The sequence below is a fragment of the Ictalurus punctatus genome, chromosome 9, assembly GCF_001660625.3.
Source record: "Ictalurus punctatus breed USDA103 chromosome 9, Coco_2.0, whole genome shotgun sequence".
NCBI lineage: Eukaryota > Metazoa > Chordata > Actinopteri > Siluriformes > Ictaluridae > Ictalurus > Ictalurus punctatus.
Genome location: NC_030424.2, coordinates 21,521,307 through 21,543,190, shown reverse-complemented (window position 1 = coordinate 21,543,190; position 21,884 = coordinate 21,521,307). Strand labels below are relative to the sequence as shown.

At 40.0% G+C, this 21,884-nt stretch overlaps 2 protein-coding genes across 3 annotated transcripts in view; one reads left to right on the top strand and one right to left on the bottom strand.

Annotated features, from left to right (window-relative positions):
* Positions 1 to 275: 275 nt before the first annotated feature.
* Positions 276 to 21,299, top strand: tgfb3 (transforming growth factor, beta 3). The gene is made up of 7 exons (XM_017476492.3): positions 276 to 1,091; positions 8,055 to 8,218; positions 15,972 to 16,101; positions 16,902 to 17,009; positions 17,854 to 18,022; positions 18,769 to 18,922; positions 20,230 to 21,299. Exons 1-7 carry the CDS (start codon positions 746 to 748, stop codon positions 20,386 to 20,388), a joined length of 1,230 nt encoding a protein of 409 aa, XP_017331981.1. The 5' UTR covers positions 276 to 745; the 3' UTR covers positions 20,389 to 21,299.
* Positions 20,726 to 21,884, bottom strand: part of ttll5 (tubulin tyrosine ligase-like family, member 5) — an 87,857-nt gene continuing 86,698 nt past the window's right edge. For both annotated transcript variants that reach the window (XR_001813625.3, XR_001813627.3), the window contains one exon: positions 20,726 to 21,874. The gene's annotated coding sequence lies outside the window, so the exon portion shown is untranslated. The remainder of the gene's footprint in view (positions 21,875 to 21,884) is intronic.

The window sequence follows — 21,884 nt, the reverse complement described above, 5'->3', positions numbered from 1 at the left end:
TAAACGTAAGTGGCCTCTGTGTGAGTGTGCGTGCGTGCGTGCGTGTGAGAGAGAGAGAGAGAGAGAGAGAGAGAAAGAGAGAGAGATTCTTCATGTGGACATTATGATGTTTCCGTGCAATTCCAGGCACCATTCTTTGACTTAATTGCAGAAGTGATAAGAGCTGTTCATCACTGAGCAGTGGAAAATGAGCCACTCACCAGGACGCGCTTGTGTTTGTCCCTCCTCTTCTACACGTCACACGTCAGTCTGTATAAAGGCTGTGAGAGCAGCCGAAGGTCCGCTGGGTCCGAAACGTCGGAGACAAGGAGAAGAGGAGGAGGAGTTGCAGGAGTAGAGCTGAGAGAGAGAGAGAGAGAGAGAGAGAGAGAGAGAGAGAGAGAGAGAGAGAGAGAGATCATAACAAACAGCAACCTGCAGGGAATATGCTGGCTTTTTAAGTCCTTAGTGTAGAAATGCTCAAACTTTAGGTGTGTTATGGAATTTTATTGGGATGCGTGTTGGGAGCGCAATTCCTGGCTACTCAGTTTAAGTTCACAAGATGGGATCTCATGGAGAATCTGAACATCAGCCGACTCGCACGATCGCCTGGATTTTTACCTTAATAACTATTGCTTTAGTAGTTTTCCTATTTTAAGTGTATTTAATTAAATCACCAGCTATAGCTCATCTTCAATTGAACTGGAACTGGAAAGTCTCCTCGACCGTTTTTGTTGTTGTTGTTGTTGTTTGACAAGTGAGAATCATGCATCTGGGCAAAGCACTTTTGTTTTTCCTCCTCCTAAACAGCGTGACCACGATCTTCTCACTGTCCACTTGCACCACCGTGGACATTGACCACATAAAGAAAAAGCGCGTGGAGGCGATCCGGGGTCAGATCCTGAGCAAGCTGCGCCTCACGAGTCCGCCGCAGGCTCTCGGACCCTCTCAGGTGCCGTACCCGGTGCTGGCGCTTTACAACAGCACCAAGGAGCTGATCGAGGAACTGGGTCGAGAGCGACAGCAGAGCTGTGGGCAGGACAACACCGAGACCGAGTACTATGCCAAGGAGATATACAAGTTCAACATGATTCAGGGGCCACCTGATAACAGTGAGTACCCCAACTACAGGTCCAAACAAGATCAACAAGTATTCGGGGTTTGTTTGTTTGTTTGTTTGTTTGTTTGTTTTATTAGGAGTAACGTATTCAACTGCTCACGTGTAAATACGTGAGAAACTGATTTCATCCAAAAAAAAAAACTCGTAAGGATTCGTATGAGCCAGGGTGATGTTCCAGTTCATACGAATCAACTCGTAAGAAAAGGTACGAGCGCTAACCCCGCCCCTAACCTCTTAACGCCCTTAACCTCTGCGTCTGAAATCGGCTCGTTTAGATTCTCACGAGTTTGCAAGCGTTAGACCAAGTTATTGTTATAAATCGGTTCCATTACACGTTTTCTTACTGGGTTAAATGACATTGTGTCGTTTTTCTCTCTCTTTTTTGATGTTCAGTATTTGCAGCCTTGTAGAGATTTGGTGGATTTCCATCATTGGATCGTTACATCACAGCTTATGGTAAAGCCATTCAGTTAGTTTGTGGTAAGAGAGTCTCAGGTACAAGGATGCAGTCTAGTGTGAGAAATCAAAATGTGCATTTGAAAGGAAGTTGGTGTGCTGAACTGTGTAACGAGCAGGCTAAAAGCAGAATGCGCATGGAAGATTGCAGAGGTTCTTCTGAATGGATTACTGGTGCTAGCCTGAAAAGTGCCTCAGGCACAAATCATGTTGCAGAGGTTCCTGGAATATGATTAGCTCTTGAAAGAAGTCCAATTTCAGATGGAACGTTCAATTTTATGTATGTGGAGCATCAAGCATGTCTTTAAGTTTACACACTTCAATCATTGTGTACAGGTTCACTTGATGTTCAGTGGAAATGTCTTATTAAAGTAGGAGTTCAAACTATCAAAAGGAGAAACATGTATATCAGTAATTTAGACTAAGGGCCTGGCACTCATATTTGGCACCGAGTGGTGTAACCGGGACAGCTGTCCAGTTCCGAGGTGACCCTGCTTCCTTTAGTGAACACAGAGGACAGTTATTAACAGACTGAGCTGTGCGCGCTCTCAAGTCTCAGCTCGGCAGCGGGCACGCGCCTGGCCGTTCCGCTGAGCTCACGAGGCGCGCGCACTGTTCCGGGCAGCCGTTCATTCCACTGGAACCATTTTAACCGAGCTCACTAACTGTCTGTCCATGGAGCAAGCTGTCAAAGTTTCCCCCCATCTCGGACTCCACCGGCGCCATAACTGTCTTTTATGTAGGCCTAGATAATTGTCGTTTTACGGTTTTCCTGCTTTATAGAGGCCTTTTCAAGTTTTACACAAAGATAAAAGTAATGCTCTGAGAAGAGCCTAGGCGTTCTCTTGTCAGATGCAACCTCTTATGATTAATAAAACATGTTTAAGTACCACTAGATAGCCAATCTATGGCTTAATCCTCAGCTCTCCAGTGCACTGAGGTTTCTAGAGAACACAAGACTTTGTTTGGAAAGTGAAACAGTTGGAAGTGTGCCTCTTTGCTGATGGAAGGGGGTCATTGCATCATGCAACCTTTTTTTTTTTTTTTTTTTTCCAAAATCAACAGGTGTTTTATGCTAGGGAGACACTGAACAGACCGTCCTCTGGCTCACAAACAAACCCCTGTGCCAATTGCTGATTTCAGGTCAGCTAAAGTGCTTCTGACACTCCAAATATACACTCCCTCAGCTACTTTATCTGCTGTACCAAACAAATGGTTTATGGTTACTTTTTATGCCATTTTAGAAAAGCCAGTGGCGATCCTTTGGTGATCAGGATACTCCTCACTGACCTTATGGTTTCCAAGACATGAGATCAGCACAACAGACAGCAAAGAAGGACATAGTCCTGAGCAATTGTTGCTGTATTTCCACTATCAGAGAATGTCATTATGGGGATACACTAATGCATATCACAATAAATTTTAAATTAGCCCAACTAATGAGTTTTACATGCATTGCACGTTGGAGTCTTCCTTGATTTTTAAGCACTTGTCCATTCGCTCTAGCAAATAGTTCTCCTTAGGTTCACTAAAAAGGATGGCTATCCATCCATCCATCCTTCTTCTATACCGCTGATCCTTTTCAGGGTAAAAGGATGGCTAGTGGAATAATATTTCCTCTAATACCCATTTGGCTTAGCATATAACCAGACCTGACCTTGAACCACTTACTACTCATATGATCTACTCAGTCTTATGATTGCATACCATACCATATGGTGTTCTGGCTCACATCACTGCTTATTTAGCTTTGCCCTGGTAAGGCATCTTTTGACCTAAGTGGCACACATACCAGCATATACGCTCACCGTCCACTTCAATAGGAACACCTGTACACCTGCTCATTTATGCAGTTATCCAATCAGCCTATCATGTGGCAGCAGCACAATGCATAAAGTCATGCAGATACAGCTGAAGAGCTTCAATTAATGTTCACATCAAACTTCACAATGAAGTAAACTATAGAGACTGTTGTGTGTGAAAATTCAAGGAGATCAGAAGTTTCTGAAATACTCAAACCAGCCCATCTAGTACCAACAACCATGCCACGGTTAAAGTTCCAGAGATCACACTTTTTCTTCATTCTGATGTTTGTTGTGAACATTAACTGAAGCTCTTGACTCTTTTATGTATTATGTTGATGCCACATGATTGGCTGATTAGGTAATGAGCAGGTGTAGAGGTGTTCCTGTTCAAATGGATGGTGAGTGTAAACCAATCATTTGGTAACAGTAAAAACTTGTGAGAACTATACTAAGAGCCATATTAATTGAGTATTATATTAATAGGTTGATAAAAGATGATGGTCTGCAATAGAGGATGGGTAATAGTATGTGGTGTTAGGTAATCAGCAATGGAGTGGGCGGGGAGGGGAGGATGTGGACTAGAGCTGCAGACAGCACTGCTTCTGATATATGGAATAGTAAGAAGGTGATGTAATTTCCAAGCAAAACAGAGACCAAAATTTCAGGCCAATACTGGAGGCCAGAGTCCTTCCCCTAACTCCACACACACACACACACACACACACACACACACAATTTGTCCCTCCTCTTCATCCCTGATCAAGTGGAAAAAGTCTTACTTCTGCAGCAAGCCTTAGCGCATTATCTCATCTAACCGTAGTCAACCTACAAGTGTGTGTGTGTGTGTGTGTGTGTGTGTGTGTATATGTCCTGATTTATTCAAAGGCCACCTCATTCAGAGTGCACACAAGAGCACTGTGTTGTAGTGGTGCTGCTTACTCTAAGACTTAAATAGTCCAAGGAGTCATTCAATGCCATTCAAATGGTCACTTAGCATCACTCAACAGCCAAGAGAATGTAAAAGTAATGCTGCTGAGACATTTACCGTGACCCAATTTCACAGGGTAAGTGAAATACCCAGTGTAAATGAGTAGTAAATCCACTACCTACAGTGTATTTCACGTTAGACCGGATAATATCTATTGATGATTTTTTTCTCAGTGTTTTAACTTAAGCATGTGCCTGTAGCCCAGACCTAAAAAAAAAAAAAAAAAATCTTATAAAAACAAAGTAGATACATAATATTGCCAGATTAACATCAATTTCGTAGTCTTCTCTGTGACAGTCTTTTTTTATTTTTTATTTTATTTTTTTTACTCAAGTTAAGTTTATGACACTGAACAGGCCTACACCACATCCTTTTACTCTCGCAGTATTATTTCGTTTCCCAAATTCTTTCTCAGCCACTGGCCGGCACGTGTCCCTCCATGTTCCTCTGTTCTATTTCTTGTGTTTACCTCCACTCTCTGACATGTCCAGCAGCCCCGAGATTGCTTTTTCAGAAGTCTCTGTGTGATGTCACCTGTCGGGTAAAGGACCTCGCAGGGAGGTACATCCCAGACACAGGATGGGGAATGTTGGGATGGTGGTGTCTGGAACAGGGTTGTTCTAAGATACTTAGGGAGTGATGGTAGGCTGTAGTGGTTGGGCTGTGTCCTTGTTTTGGGCTGTGTGTTTTTGATGTCTTGATTTCACAGGGTTACAGAAAAATGTGAGATTTTATTTTTGTCCTAATCACAGTATTTATAAAACTGTATAAGCACAACTACTATTATAGAACTGCTAAAGAACAAACTAGATGGAATGGGTAATTTAATACTAGACTAAACAATATTTCAGGTATTCTGAATAAGATTGTGTTTGATTTGAATAGGGGATATATGTTTAAACCAGTTTTTAATATTTTTAGTCACACTGAAAAAAATTCAGGTCTGATTTCAGATATCGTAAGCACCGTAGTACTGGCCTTCATTTCAAATCTGATATCAGCAGTTGTAAATTAGAATTTTGTTCACACAATTATGCCAACAATCCCCCACACTCACAGCCATGGAACAAATGATCTACAGACTAAAAGCTTGGCAAAAATAGGCCATAATGTGAAATCCACCTTAAACCATTGCAATGGGAAAAATGAGGTCATCCAAAAGGAAACTAAAGCTTTGATTAGAATTTCAAATCTTCTCTCAAAGTGGGGCTTTCCACCTTCAGCTAAAGGACTACAGAAAGGGCAACGAAGTGAAAAGAAAAAAAAAAGCAAAATACAGAACAAGTTTCTTTTGCTTTGTGGAAAGTTATAAATGCATAATTGACCGTACTTTGAAAATGCTGCTTGGAAGTAAGACATGGAAAAAACAGTTATTAGTCCCGCTGCCAAATCTGTAAACAGGTATTAAAGATCAAATGCAGTCAAAAGTTTATGAAGAATGACTGAATTTTTTTTGTGTGTGTGTATAAGCATAGCTTTCATTCTGGCATACAATTCTGAAGACATGCTGCACACAAAAGTGCATAAATACTTGTTGACTTGGCTGTAAGCGAGTGTTTCCATTTAGGTTATAAAATAGTAGCCATGTGCTTGTTTTTGTTTCGTACTGCGAACACCAGGCCAATTACAATATAAGCAAAATGAGTTGCAGAAAACAGATACTTTATCAAAAGAAATGCTTTTCTAAAAACATTTCAAACCTGTCCTTCTGCTCTGTGTGTGTATACATATAATATATAAATAATTTTTTTATATATATATATATATATATATATATATATATATATATTTATATATATATATATATATATATATATACACCATTATTATTACATCTATAATACATACTGCTTAGCAGTCCATTTAGAATAATCTGTTTATTACATAAATATAGCTTACCACATTTATCGTGGCATCCAACCAGCCAGGGATTTGATGCATTGCTAATGGAGTGTGGTCTGTCAGCAACATGCTCAGCTCTTAGAGGGCATTTAAAGTAGTTGAAACTGAGGCTAATCTGAGGATCATGAACACTGGTTGTGTGGTCTGCTTCTATATTTGGGTCTACTTTTAGAACAAGCAGAAATCACCGTTTTCACACAGAGCCGTTAAGCAAAGTTCTCTCGACTTAAAACACTAAGCCCTTGGGAGTGCACAGTTCAGAGACACCTGTTCTGTAGTAGAGTGGGTGGGAGGAACCCACACTGGTATCCCAGGCCTGCTTAGCCTAGTTCACCATCCGTATGAAGGACATTTGGTTTTCATTTCATGACTTCAACTTGTTGCTAACTCTTCCTCTGTAAAGCACAAACAGATGGGACATGGCTTTGGCTCTGCAATCTCCCAAAGCAAGTAATCATTTTCATTCACATCTGAGCGGTGGCGTTGATTTCATTTCAAACTTGGGTGGACACACTACGCGTGACACCCAACCCATCATATAAATCTTTTATACTAAATAGTATTATTTTGCATAGGATGCTTCACACTACGTTCTGGTAGTTCTAGATGGACAATTTCCTTACTTGAACCCTTCAAATGATTAATTAGACATCACACTCACTTTTACCAGAACTATTAACAATTATAATGCAGCTTTATGGTAGTGTTAACTGCTAACTGACGCCTTTATCTTTTTTAAAAGTCTACTCACTTCCCCATCCCTTTCACTGTTATAAAGACTTTTAGTCATTTAATACAGTATCAAATACCTCTAGCAAACAAGTTTTATATATGAGTGAGTGTATGAGTGTAAGCCTGATAACCCAGTTTATGCTGTTTAGATCTAGGTTCTTTGTATTTAACTTTCACAACTTTTGTGCGAGTGGGTAGGAAGTGTAAAAAAAAAAAAAAAAAATTATAACCAAGCTAGATCTTTTGACACAAGTGTATACTTTTAGTCAGATTCTTAAAAAATGTGAGAAATAGATGTGTGTCATCAGAGAATGAGGAAAATTTGTTAGCTAGGTAGTATTTGGGCAAAGGAGGGAGTTTAAAAAAAAACCCTGAATAGAACCAAGGTACAAATTGTAGATTGTAAAGAACACAGCATACAACTTTTTATTTTTTATTTTATTTATTTTTTTTTTTAAAGATTATCTGTCACAAGAAAAAACATCACAAGTTTATCAATTCATTCAGCTGGTGCCTGTTCCACGCCTTTTGCCTAGCTAAGGTAATGCTAATGTAGCATTGCAATTTCAGAGACACTCATTTGTAAATACAATATGTCTATACTATATTGTATTATGTCAGTGTAAAATGTTATAGGGTAAACTTGCCTTTAACAAACTAGCTATGTCTTATAAACTACTGTTAGTTGTTGGCCTGCAGTAGTGTTTCTTGTTTAATCCAGGCTAAATCAACAGCTTGCGGTAGCTCCATGGCTGATTTCTTAGATTGGCACAGGTGCTCAGTGTACCTCAGTCTTGTCAAGACTGAGGTACATTGAACAGTTGCTGGGAAAGTGTAGTTACCACGGTCTGCTACAGTAACGCTATAGGAAAGAAGTTGCTAACTGTATAGTTGTTGACAGAAACTATAGTTTCCTATAAATTTAAACCAGAGCTGTTCGAAAATTATACATCACCTCAAATCTACATCTGGGCATCTGAGGGAGACGGAGATCTGAGAATCCATAAATTTAGACTTTAATGCTCCATAAAATGCACTCGAAGAGATTTACCTCTACTTTCTTGCCTTGCAGATGATGTGGTCTACTGTCCCAAAGGTAAAACGTCTAAAGTATTCCGCTTCAATGTCTCATCTATGGAGAAAAATTCCACCAACCTGTTCCGAGCAGAGTTTCGTGCTCTGAGAGTGCCCAACTCCAGCGCCAGCAGGAACGAGCAGCGCATTGAGCTCTATCAGGTAAACGCACTTTTTAATTAAGTGGACAGAGTTTGGTTATGTATATTAAGAGATAACGTACATCTACATTGCAGTAATAAAGCACATAATAACGAACAGATAGACTCTGTAGTGGAAGAGGCTGATCCTTAAACAACTTCAGTAGCCAAGTATGGCTCAGAAGAGAAACATGATTCTGATTTATGAATGATTTCTCATAATTCCCAGAATTCATAATTCTTAGTTTTGGACCCATGTGGAGAACAAATCTTGAGCAAAGCTATAATATTTGATCGGGCCATTAAACTGACAGACATTTCTAAGACAAACACAAAATTCATACCTAACATTTATTGGCATGTACTTCTTTTTCATATTTTAGGTAGTAGGATGTATAAGTATGTATTTATACCAGAGTGCTGTTAAACTTTCTGATTGGTCGGGAAGGTGTTGATTAGATTGCTATAAAACTACGGCTCTGGCAGTAGTTCCAGCTGTTAGTAGTATCGGCTGTTAGCTATTAGCTATTATATTATGTTAGCTGTTAGCTAAATCATAGGTTTATATTAATGCAGTCTTTATAATATGTTATAATTTCTATAGTAACAAATTACGTAGAGACTATTATGGCAGATGCTCCAAATAAATTGATTTAAAAACTTGTGTAATTGCTGATGTGGTAAAATTTTCTGTGAGGTGATGTTCATTTAACATTTTTAGAAGGAGTCTCCAGTGTCAGTGCTATATAACAGTCAGAGGTATAGAGGTATCAGAGGTTTTTTTTACACAGGAAAGTCTTTGCAGTTTCTCAGTATTGTGAAAAAGTCCATATTTCTGTCTTATTGAATTCAAGAGAGAGAAAAATAGGCTGGTGAGGGAACAACACTAAACGTAACTATAAAAGCAGCTAGCAAATAGCTGTGATTAAAAGGAAGAAAACACGTTAGGACATGCGGTTAATAATAAATAATAAACTTTGGGGTGGTAATGGCATCATACCGTGTCATAGTTGATTATCTTCCAATAACATTATTCCCCATCATGTTTTATTACTTACATACAGTCCCCTCTGGAACTACTGGAACGGCAAGGCCAATTAATTTGTTTGTGCTATAGACCAAAAACATTTGGTTCAAAAGATGGATAAGAGATGAGATTTTAGGATTTTAGCTTTTGTTTCCTGGTATTTACATCTGAATGTGGAACCTTTTGTATCAGACCACCCAATTTTTAGATGAGCATTAATATAGGAACAGACAAGATTTAAAGTAAATTAAAGTAAATGACACTTAATAATTGGTTGCATATCCCTTGCTTGCAGTAACTACATCAAGTCTGTGACTCATTGACATCACCAAACTGTTGATTTCTTCTTTTGTGATGCTTGTACCACAGCCTCTTTCATTTGTTGTTTGTTTTTGGGGGGTTTCTCCCTTCAGTCTCCTCTTCAGGAGGTAAAATCTGCTCAATTGGGTTAAGGTCTGGTGATTGACTTGGCCAGTCTAAAACCTTCCACTTAAAGTCCTTTGTTGAGTTGGCAGTGTGGTTGGAGTCATTGTCTTGCTGCATGATGAAGTTCTTCCAATTAATTTGGATGCACTTCTCTGTAAACTGGCTGACAAAATGTTCCTGTAAACCTCTGAATTCTGCTGCTACCATCATGACTTATATAATCAATAAAGATCAGTGAGCCTATTCCAGAAGCAGCCATACAAGCCCAAGCCATGACACTACCTCCACCATGCTTGACTGATGAGCTTTTATGTTTTGGATCATGAACAGATCCTTCCTTCTCCACACTTTGGACTTTCCATCTCTTTGGAAGAGGTTATTCTTGGTTTCAGATCTTTTGTGGTTCATCTCTGTCTTTCTTTGCGAATTGCAATCTGGCCTTCTGATTCTTACTGTTCATGAGTGGTTTGCATCTTGTGGTATGGCCTCTATATTTCTGCACTTATAGTCTTCCGTGAATGGTGGCTTGTGATACCTTCGCCCTTGCCCTGTGAAGGTTGTTGGTGATATCATTAACTGTGGTTTTTGGGTATTCCGGTTCCAGTGACAGGGTACGCTGGCGCGTTTTGCTGCCGCTACTGTTACCATTTTGTTTGTTTTAGTTTGTTGTTTTAAGTCATATTGTTTTAAATAACTGTGAGTTTTTTAAGTTATATTGTTTTTAGTGCCATTACGATTGCGATGTGGTGGTGCCATTTTATATATTTTGGACTGTTGTTTTTATTTCTGTGTTCCACCCGGAATAACCTGCAGCGTGCAACACAGAATCAATGCCTCGGTTCAGCTGCGTGTGTGGATTGTACGACTTTGTGCTCGCAGTGCGCTACGGAGTTTCAACGCCTTGGCCTTGTGAGTTTGCACTCAATGACCATGGCCCTAAGGTACACTACACGCCAGCTTTTGAATTTAAAACAGAGCTCTTATTGCCTAGCCAAAGACTCTTACAGAATCTGTCGAGACGCTGGATTGTTACGTCCTAAACAATATATCCATAGGGGTTTGAGGCGCAGTTTTGCTGTCTCATCCTCTCCTGACATCTTTGTCCCAACCTGTCGACATAAGACCAACAAACTTGCCCCATACTGGTGTTGATCACAGTAATTTAATATCGGTTCCCTGCGTGGAGATTAAACCACTGTCGTCTCCGCTTCAGATCCAGGCTTATGCCGCATTATTCAATGCGCGGTCCGTGAATAACAAGGTGCTGCTTTTATCTGATTTTCTTACAGATAAAAAGCTGGACTTGTTGTTTTTAACCGAAACCTGGCTTAAAGAAAATGATGAACTCCTGTTTAACTAGATTACTCCAGTGAGCTTTGGAGTATTAGATCTCCTGAGGTTATCTGGCAGAGGCGGAGGCATTATTGTGGTTTACAACCTGAAGTTCAGCATAAGCTCTGTGTCCGTTCCCCAGTTTTCATCATTTGAATACCTGGTCTTGAGTATTTCCGCTGCTATATCTACCATCATCACTACAGTCTATAAACCACCTAAGGCTAAGACACATGCAACTTTTTCAGAGTTTGCTGACTTTCTGTCAATGTTGAGAATGAATGACAGAATACTAATTGTGGGAGATTTTAACATTCACGTGGACCGGAGTGACTCTGTGGCGGCTAAGGAATTTCCGTCGCTAATTGATTGTTTTAGCCTCACACAGATTGTAACTGACCCGACTCATAACAAGGGCCATATGCTGGATCTCGTGATTGCAAATGGCTCGTTTGTATCGCAGTTTTCCTCTGTTGACGTTGGACTGTCTGATCATTCAGCTGTCTCTTTTTTAATCTGGAACTGTATCATCCAAATGAGCCTACCATCCGAACGGTAACCTTCCGGAAGTGGAAGTCTATTGATCAGGCAGCTTTCTCGAATTCTCTTGCTTCCACCTTCAACGATCTGCATCCCTCATCACTGGAGGAGAAAGTTCTGCAGTTAAATTCTGCTCTTGCTGCTAATCTTGACTCTTTTGCTCCTTTAAGGTCACGTAAGGTCACATTCGTCTGCTCTGCTCCCTGGTTTAATGACATTCTGCGCTCTAGAAAGGCTGCTTGTCGGAAAATGGAGCGCAAACGGTGCCTTACTGGACTGAATGTCTACTATCAAGCGTGGAAGGATCTTCTGGGTGATTATCGAGCACTAATGGAGACTGAAAGATCCTCTTACTTCCCTCAGGCTACTGTAAACAATCAAAATAATCCCAGACACTTGTTCCAAACCATAAACAGATTGCTTCAAATTAATGCTGTTACCACTTTGCCTGTTCCTCAGCAGCTATGTGATTCTTTTCTTCAGTTTTTTAATTCTAAGATTGATAATGTTTGCAAAGAAATTCCTGTCACACCTGACTCTGCCACTTTACTCCTTCGTCCATCTGGGTTCACTGGTGTTTCTTTCACTCATTTCTCACTGCTTGATTCCGAGGCTCTCACAAAAGAGGTATCCAACATGAAATCGGCCACTTGCTTGCTGGATCCAATTCCCACGAACCTATTTAAATCGCGCTTCGATGTTCGGTGCCCTACTATCCTCAGCATTATAAATGAATCACTGGAGACTGGGGTCGTTCCAGCAGTACTAAAGACTGCTGCTGTTATACCTGTACCAAAGAAAGAAAATGTTTCCGTGGATGATTTGAACAATTTTCGGCCCATTTCAAATCTTCAGTTTTTGGCAAAAATACTTGAGCGTGTTGTTGCCTCTCAACTATGTAAGCATCTTACAATTAATAACCTCTTTGAATCCCTTCAGTCAGGTTTTTGTAAACTTCACAGCACTGAAACGGCGTTGGTCAAAGTTACCAATGACATGTTGATGGCCTCTGATTCTGGCGCTACATCCATTCTTATTCTTCTTGATCTTAGAGCTGCTTTCAATACACTGGATCGTGGTCTTTTACTTACATGCCTTGAAAGTGTTTTTGGTGTGTCTGGGACAGTTTTAAACTGGTTTAAATCCTATTTTACTGCCTGTTCCCAGTTTATTTCTATGGGTGGCTACAGGTCTGACACTAGCTCTGTGCTCACTGGTGTTCCTCAGGGTTCAGTTTTAGGCCCTCTACTCTTCAATATTTATCTATCTCCACTTGGGCATCTGCTGCGATCGCTCAGCCGCCATGATCACTTTTACGCTGACGATACCTCAATCTACATTCACTCAAAATCTGGTGAAAACCTTGATGTTTGTTTTGTTTCTGAGTGTATTTCTGAGATAAAAACATGGATGAAATTTCTGTGCCTGAACAGCGGGAAAACTGAAGTTATGCTCATAGACTCGCGTCATCAAATTCGCAAAGCTGCTCCACTGTCTCTGTTTGTTGATGGCTCTGTTCTAAAGACCAAAATAAAATGAGAAACCTTGGAGTAATTTTTGATACCAGTCTCACATTTGATTTTATTGTTCAGAACACTGTGAAGGCATCCTTTTTTCACCTCAGAAATATAGCTAGACTCCCCCCAATGCTAAACTTCTCTGTGGCTGAAAAGCTGATAAACTCATTTGTCGTCACTCGGCTGGATTACTGCAACGCCGTTTTAGCCGGAGTTTCTAAATCCACGATCAACAAATTGCAATATGTTCAAAACTCTGCCGCCAGGATCCTGACGGGTACCAGGAAATGTGAACATATTACTCCTGTTTTGGAGTCCTTGCACTGGCTCCCGGACAGGTTCCGTGTCGATTTTTAGATCATGATGTTGACATACAAGGCACTACATGGCTTGGCTCCACATTACTTATCTGGTTTATTGATCCCTTACACCCAAAATCTGCGCTCCTCACAGTGCAATTTGTTAACTGTTCCACAAACCCGCCTAAAATCTATGGCTTACAGGGCTTTTTCTGTCTATGCTCCTTCCCTTTGGAACACTCTTCCTCCTGAACTCAGGGAAGCTCTGACTTTTGGCATTTTTAACTCTCTACTCAAGACACACTTTTTTAACTTGCATTTGACTGCTGATGTCTTTTTTTATTATTATTTTATAATAATAATAATAATTATTATTAACGTTGTTGTTTTTATTAACTTTTATATGTTTTATTTTTCTGTGTACTGCTTATTTTGTGTACAGCGCTTTGAGAAGATGCTTTTAACAGCGCTTTATAAAATAAAGTTTATTAGTATTATTATTATTATTATTTTTTCACAGCACTCACAATGTTTCTGTCATCAGCTGTTGCTGTTTTCCTTGTTTGTTGTCAGTGGTTTCTTTCTTTCCAGGACATTCCAAATTGTTGTATTGGCTATGCCCAATATTTGTGCAATGGCTCTGGTTGATCTTCTCCCTTTTGTCAGCTTCAAAATGTCTTGCTTTCTCCCACAGACGGCTCTCTGGTTTTCATGTTAGTTTATCTGTTTTAACAACAAAGGCAGTCTTCACAGGTGAAAACGAGGGCTCAAACCAAGAGTAGACATTCAAAGCTATTAATCAATTTAACAGGGCGCATCTGGGATGCACCTGTTAGTTACATGTTCCAATATTTTTGAACACTTAAAAAAAATGGGTGGGGTCGAACAAAAGGTGCCATGTTCTAAGTTGTTCAACACATCTAGATGTAAATATGAGGAAATGAATGCTGAAATTCTTTTCTGTCATCTCATATTCATCTTTTGAGCTGAAGCCCAATGTCTTCAATGTATAGTTAAAATAATAGAATTGGCCTTGCTGTTCCAATACGTTCAGAGGGGACTGTATACTGTGTATATCTCGCAAACAGGCAAACCCTTTTTTCCCCTAACAGTTACAAAGCCTGTGTCGTCTGCAAGACTGTCATATGCAGTAGAGGAGATAAAACACCTCCTAATTCCTAACAAAGCCAAGATTTTAACCTTGGGGAAAAAAAGCAAAGGTTTCCTAAAAATATATATAAATCTTTTTTTTTTTTTTTTTTTTTTTTTAATTTCACGCAATAACTCCCTTGCTAGCAGTTGCTTAGCACTAGTCATTATTATATATGATTATGGCTCTGAACATGGGACCAAAAAAGCATACTGAATTTGTATCAAGTCCACCAACTCCTGCTTCTTCAGTTTTTTTTTTTTTTCAAAGTGCTGATCTTTATTCCAGGCACTGAATGGATTATACAGGAGTGTATTTGCACAACTCAGCTGAACAAAGGAAGTATTCTGAGAAAGCCTGACTAAAGCTCGCTTTCTGCCACTTGTCATAGCCAGAGCACTGTAATGTAATACATCAGTGAGGATGGGAGTTTTAGGAGGTAAATTGTGTGTAGTGTCAAATTATATATACACACATCTACTATGTGTGCACATGTATATACTACCAGTATATATAAATGCGGTGAGGGGGGATTTCGGTCGGTTTCCTCATTAATCTCCCATGAGAGGCTGGGAGCCATGATCAGGTTCCAGCGTTTCCTGCCAGGGAGACGTGCATCTCCGGCCCTACAGGGCTACACTTTAGGCCCAGCCTGACAGGCCTACAGATGGTTTCCAGGAGCTGTGCAGGAGATAGAGGCAATGTCAACCACTGGAAGGAGAGGGGGGAGGTGGATGGGTGTACGTGCACCCCCACAGTGTTCGTTTGGTCGAATCTCTAGCTTTTTAGCGTGGGCTGCCTGAGTGGTCTCAGAAGCCCTCCAGCCTTAGCTTGAGTCTCACAGGGGGTTAGATTAGGGGCGCAGCAACTTTGCTTTTCCCACCTCTTGTTGTATTCTTTGTGTGCCTGACTGTATATGGGGGAGTGATTTTATCAAGGAGATTGATGAGTCAGATGTTGTGGTGTAAAATTTGTAACAGAAGGTTTGTGGCTATGCCAAGACTTCCTGAGCAGAATGATGTGGCCATTTTTCTGTTTGGGATAACATGATTACCAACCAGAGTTGTATAAATGTTCGAGAAGCCTTTATTTCTAACTGGTAAAGAAGGCTAAATGCAAGCATTAACATGCAATATGGGGATATCTCTCACACTGAGAGTCACATTTTCCATAAGTGAGAGGGGAGAATGCATTGGCCTCGGGCATCCTTGAGTGTCTGGCTCAGACGGTCCTGGCCAGGCCAGTGTCTGGAGCTTGTGTGAATATGAGTGTGCTTTCTTAGTGTATTTTACCATATGACCCAACTACTCATGCTGTCAATCAGATGTTTTATTCTGCTAATAAAAAACTATAAACACTGTCTCAGGAACAATCTGACTTAAAAATATGGATTAGCCAGTGTACTCCTTGACCTTTACATCACATGGAATCCCCCAAATATTCCCCATGCAAACTTAGCATGTTGCTGTTTTGTGTTTCTTCAGATCATTAAACATTATGAGCATATTGCAAAGCAGCGGTATATTGGGGGAAAGAACGTCTTGACCAAAGGAACGGCTGAGTGGGTCTCTTTCGATGTTACGGAGACTGTTAGGGAGTGGCTTACACACAGAGGTGAGTTAAAAGGAAAGAATCAACATTTACTTCTGGTTATTAAAAATGTAAGACAGTCAGGACATCTATTAAAAGGCTGCCTTGAGACTTTGATTAGAAATTTTCAGGTCAAAATATCTGAAATGAATATCAAAGGATCTCAGAATGGAGTTGTTGCTACACTTATCACAACTCTGAGTCCATATGATTTATCTGTAAGACATAATAGGGTATTTAGAGTTTCTGAGGAGTATTACAAAAAGGTAAATAGCACTGAAATTAACCCCTTAAATACAAAGAAATCATTGGCAGGTCTGAACTTCAATCTAATTTCACTGTAACTGCTGAATAATTCAAGTGGTTGCTGAAGAGGAATAATGGAATAATGAGCCAGGAGATTAAGTTGGCTTTAAAAAAAAAAAAAAAAAGGGTTTTAAAATTTTTTTTTTTTTTTTTTTTTTACTCGTACTACAGAGAATCATTCAGAAAACAAATGTGTTGGCTAGCAAGTAGCAGTTGTCCCAATATTAGTTGGAAGGGAAGAGTTGGAATGAACTGCCAAAATGAAAATGTATGAATTATAGTTCATGGAAGTAAAAATAACAATTTGTATTAATATGAAAATACATTTGACAGGGCACAGGATTACAAACCATTTGGTCAGCGACTAGCACAAATTGCATGCAGCAAGTTCTTATACTTGATTTATCATTGTTTGACTATAGTCCTCAGCACATATGATATAAAGACAATAAATCAAAAGAAGGAAACTGTAATAAACTTCGTTGCTCTGAATTTGTTCTTCTTTCTGTGCTGTGCAGAGACTAATCTTGGCCTGGAGGTCAGTGTGCACTGCCCCTGTCACACCTTTAATCCCAATGGTGACATCAACGATCACAAAAACGAAGTGCTGGAGGTCAAATTCATAGGTAAGGCTAAGTAACTCTCGGGGTTTTGTCTTTTTTTCTCTAGTTTCATTGATAATTTACGTGGAAGAACAAGGAAATACAAACTCTGCAGTTTAATAATAAAAGGAAAAGAATTATAACTGTTGATTTGGAAAATATTAAAATGCTAGAAAACGCTAACTGTTTTAACACTTTTAACACGGCATATTTCTTCATGAACATGCAAATCAATTCCAAATTATAGAGAAGATGATTTGCATTGCTAATAGTATTGCTTGTTTTCTATTCTACAGCTGTAGAAACCTTAGCATTATAACTTAGATTTTCTTCATCTTTGTAGGCCTTCAGTCATATTACTGTCACCTCATCTCTGTATTTCCTTACCCCTTTTATCTGGAATAATATCATTCTCTTCTGAACTTTCATCAAAAACATATGGGGTCTGAGTTGTAGTTGGAGATAATGCTCAGAGCAAGACAGATCGCGATCTTGATCATGGGAACGCGCTTGGGTCTGGAATCTCACTTAGTAATGGGGGCCCCAGGGTCTGGGGGGGATTGGAAATGCTCCCTAACTCCATCAGCAGTCTCCATTGCAAGGAATGCGTTGCTGCCACGGGCGCTCAGACTTTTGGCCCCAAATTAAAGAGGGGCGTCCGTATCCACTGGCAACGTCCCTCCTGGGACCTGAGCTGCTTTTTCTATCGACGACAGATTGGATGAGCAGACAGGCGAGTGCATGGGGAGAGTAAGAATAGAGGGATAAGATGCTGTGGAACGACAGCCAATAGGAGCTGGGAGATGCTGGGCACAGGTTCAGCTTTTATTTGTCCTTCAGCATGCAGTGAACGCTGTTTTGTCCATAGGTATGGACGGAGATTACTACGAGCACCGCGTGGATCATAGCCGCCTCAGTAAGCAGAAGGAGCAACCCCTGCCACATCTTATCCTGATGATGCTGCCTCCCCATCGCCTGAACGTGCCGCCTACATCCAGACGTCGCAAACGGGCACTGGATACCAACTACTGCTTCTCGTAAGGGGGCGCTATTTTTTGTAATTGTTGTATTGTTGAATGTGTATCAACTTTATTCATTAAACACGAGTAGACGATGTCGGGCATCAGAAGTTCTTTGCTCAATAGGGTGTCTTTACTGTCATGAAACACACCAAGAAATCAGTATTACACAGCACACAGCTACGATGGAGAAAAAAAAAGAAAGATATATATATATCATCGCTGAAGTGAGTTTACCAGTCCTCTCTGGTTCACATTCCAATTAGTATTAGCACACCATGTTTCCCTCAAGAGGCTGTATGACTAAACCATTTAATTGGCATCTGACAACTTTAAGCATGATAGAAGAATCAAGTTGGGATCTGTCCCTGTATTCAAATTAGAGAAGGCTCATGTGTGTAGCACACTGGCTCCTCAGAGCCACGATGCCTGGGTTTACCTTACCGACAGCATTAGACGCCTGGGCACAGTCCAGGAGAGGAAAAAAATGACACACCTCACAGTGGAATTTCTGAGCCTCCGAAAGGCACAGCTTGAGCTGTTTATAAGGCAATACAGAATGAAAATAGAAGGCTTAAAAAACGTCAAGTAAGAATCGGCTGTATTACTTCATTGAGGCTATGGAAATGTCACTGAATGAATGCAGCAGCTGTGCCAAGAAAGCAGAGCAGCAGAATAAAAAGGTATATAGTGCATAAGGAAATGAATTGCAAAGCACTGGAGCAGCTGATCATCCTGTGTCTGTCTCTCTTCCTCCACTGCAGTAATTATGAGGAGAACTGCTGTGTTCGCCCGCTTTACATCGATTTCCGACAGGATTTGGGCTGGAGATGGATCCATGAGCCAAAAGGATACCACGCTAACTTCTGCTCAGGGCCATGTCCTTACTTGCGCAGCGCTGACACCACACACAGCTCGGTAAGAAAGGACGCTTAAAATTAATTAATTCATTCATTCATTCAAACAGCAAATTTAAAAAATGAATTATTTTCATTGTGTCGTAATAGTATAATCTTAATAGTATAATGTCTTGTCCGAAAGACAGTGCTGTTTTTACAGTATAGTGTCCCTGTCACTATACTGGGGCATTAGGCCCCACACAGACCACATAGTGAGCACCCCCTGCTGGCTTCACTAATACCACTTCCATCCAGGTACTGGCCAAGCTCAACGCTGCTTAGCTTCAGTGGGACACCAGGCGAGAGCTGCTGTTCGTTCCCATTACGACTCATGTTATAGCAGCTATAAACAGTCTTCCCTCTCTTAAAAAACAAAACAAAGCAATAGGTCCTAGAAGCCTCTAAATGTTAAGTGTATACTAAATGTGCTGTCACTGGAGACTCCTTCCATAAATGTCAAATAAAATCTCCTCACTGAAAACTTCACCATATCAACAATTATGTTTTGTTAAATAACAGCACACAAGTCCGGGTGAATGGCTGTTACTATAGAAACACGTCAGAATGGTTGCATTAATTTAAACCTGATTTGCCTTACAGCTGGCACTAGTGTCAGAGCTGCTGTTATAGAAAATTTATCAACAACCATCAGAATCGAGAATTAAACAGCATTGTGGTATAAGATAATTATAAGAAAAATTTATGGCAGGTAACGCACAAATCCCTGTAATGACAGGTGGAAGTGTAAATTCAGACCTGCCATTAACATCACATCACAAGTTGACAGCTGAGATAGATCACCATTTACACCAGGCGTGTTCAGGGGTCTTCACTGTGTCTCCAGTGACCCTCTTGTGATCGTATTTCGTGACTAGCAGGGTTGCCAAATCTGCTTGACAAAAACCACCCTACTTCAAAACCATCCTATAAAATGCCCAATACCAAAATGCAATGTATATATGTAGCTGTTAAATGCCACTGCTAAAAATGAAACCATGGGGCATTCACGATTAGTCTGTAAAAGCTATATGCATACAAATAAGAGAAAACACAACAGCAACTATAATCAGGGAAGTTTCCCAAAAGCATAATAATACAAATATCTATGTCTAATGGTAGCACGAGCATCACTTTAAACATTCTATCTACAAGTTAAGGTGACATTAAGTTCACAATACCTTCTGGAAAAAAAAAAAAAAATGCCTGTAATATCTGACTTTTCATTTTAATTAAACTTGAGCCAAGCAGCACACCAACTTTAAAATTTGGAGTAAAAACTTGAATAGAACATAAGGGTTAACTATTAAACTTGGTCTTCCCTTGTAGTTGCTGAGCCTGTACAACACTCTGAACCCAGAAGCCTCAGCGTCACCATGCTGCGTGCCACAGGACCTCGAACCTCTAACCATCCTGTACTATGTTGGACGAACACCGAAAGTGGAGCAACTTTCCAACATGATTGTCAAATCTTGCAAGTGCAGCTGAGAGTTTCAGCACCAGTGGCAGCCCTTCAGAGGTCTTACCACCTTGGCAAAAAGAGGGAGGGTTAGAGGGGCCAGAACTGGACTTAAAAATACCTCCATACTTTCTTCTTCTCCACTTTCAGGCCCTGGAGCATGACACTTTGAAGCACTACAATTCCTATAATGAGTTTTGTTCCAAGGTGGCTTTGCCATCAAATGCTACTCTTCCAACCCTCGGACCTCCACGTAGACCATTTGGGCTGATTTATCCCTTCCCCCACTTTTTCTCCACCTATACCTGTTGCTTTTACATTTTGAACTGTCTGTGCCACCGTACAAATGTCTTGGGCATTTCTGAACCGGCTGAATTATATTAAACTGACAGCACTCACTTAGTGACTAATACAGAAGCTGCTTTATCCAGAATGTCTTAGCAGCTGTGGTCAGGACACAAAGGAAAACTGATAATCCCTACTGGATATATCAAAACAGACTTAAGAGTTAACAAGAGCATTGCCTGGCTGACACTCAGGCGACCGTCAGGTTTTTGTTTATAGTGTAAAAAGCCTTGATGCACAGGATTCGTCCTTGCTGAACATTGTACTGTGGTCTTCACAGTTTCCCACACTGTTTGTCTACAAGACAGGCTAATGAATACAAGACGTGTCATAAATAATATTAATAATGATACATGCTGGAAAGAAATGTTAGTGAGAGAATATTTTGTTTTGGATGCTTACCTCTGTTACCTGTCAGACTTTTTTTTTAGGTTTGTTCAGTAGGCCTACATAAAAGCAAACAGGATAAAATATTGTATGACAAGACATGAAACCAGATCACAAACTGTACATGTTTTTTTTTTATTTTTTTTTATTGCTATTACCCTTGGAAAAACAATCTTTTTTTAATTAAAATTAGTCTTGGACAAATAGATTGAATTTGAATTATTTCTGCAAGAGTAATGCACATAATATAATACTTTCAAATAAATATAATGCACTGAATGCTGTATTATTATTATTATTATTATTATTATTATTATTATTATTATTATGATGTAACCCCTAAATATCGTATCATGTATATAAAAACTCCCTCCCACACAATATGTTTCACAGAATTTAAAGCGATTTCTAGCAACTCTAATGTGTTTATTTTCACCAATACATTGTTCTGTATTAACAGACAGAGGGGAACAGGTCTTCCCTCACTACTTAGATCTTGAAGGATTAACATGTGAACAAAGCAGATGGTCTCTACTACCAGGGGTATTTACTGGTTTCTTTTATACAGTTATAGAAATCTCTGTATTAGCTTAGTATTTCGTCTGGGATAACACTACCAGGTAATGATGCACAACATGGAACCCAACAACAAAGCATAACTCTCTAGCATCAGGAATCTGATAAGAAAACCATGACTATAGTCATTCATCTTCAGGCATCTTTGGATTGAAGTCTTTTACTGGTTGGAAAGGTTGGCCTGCTTTTTCCCCTTACTGCAGGCATCTACTAGGTC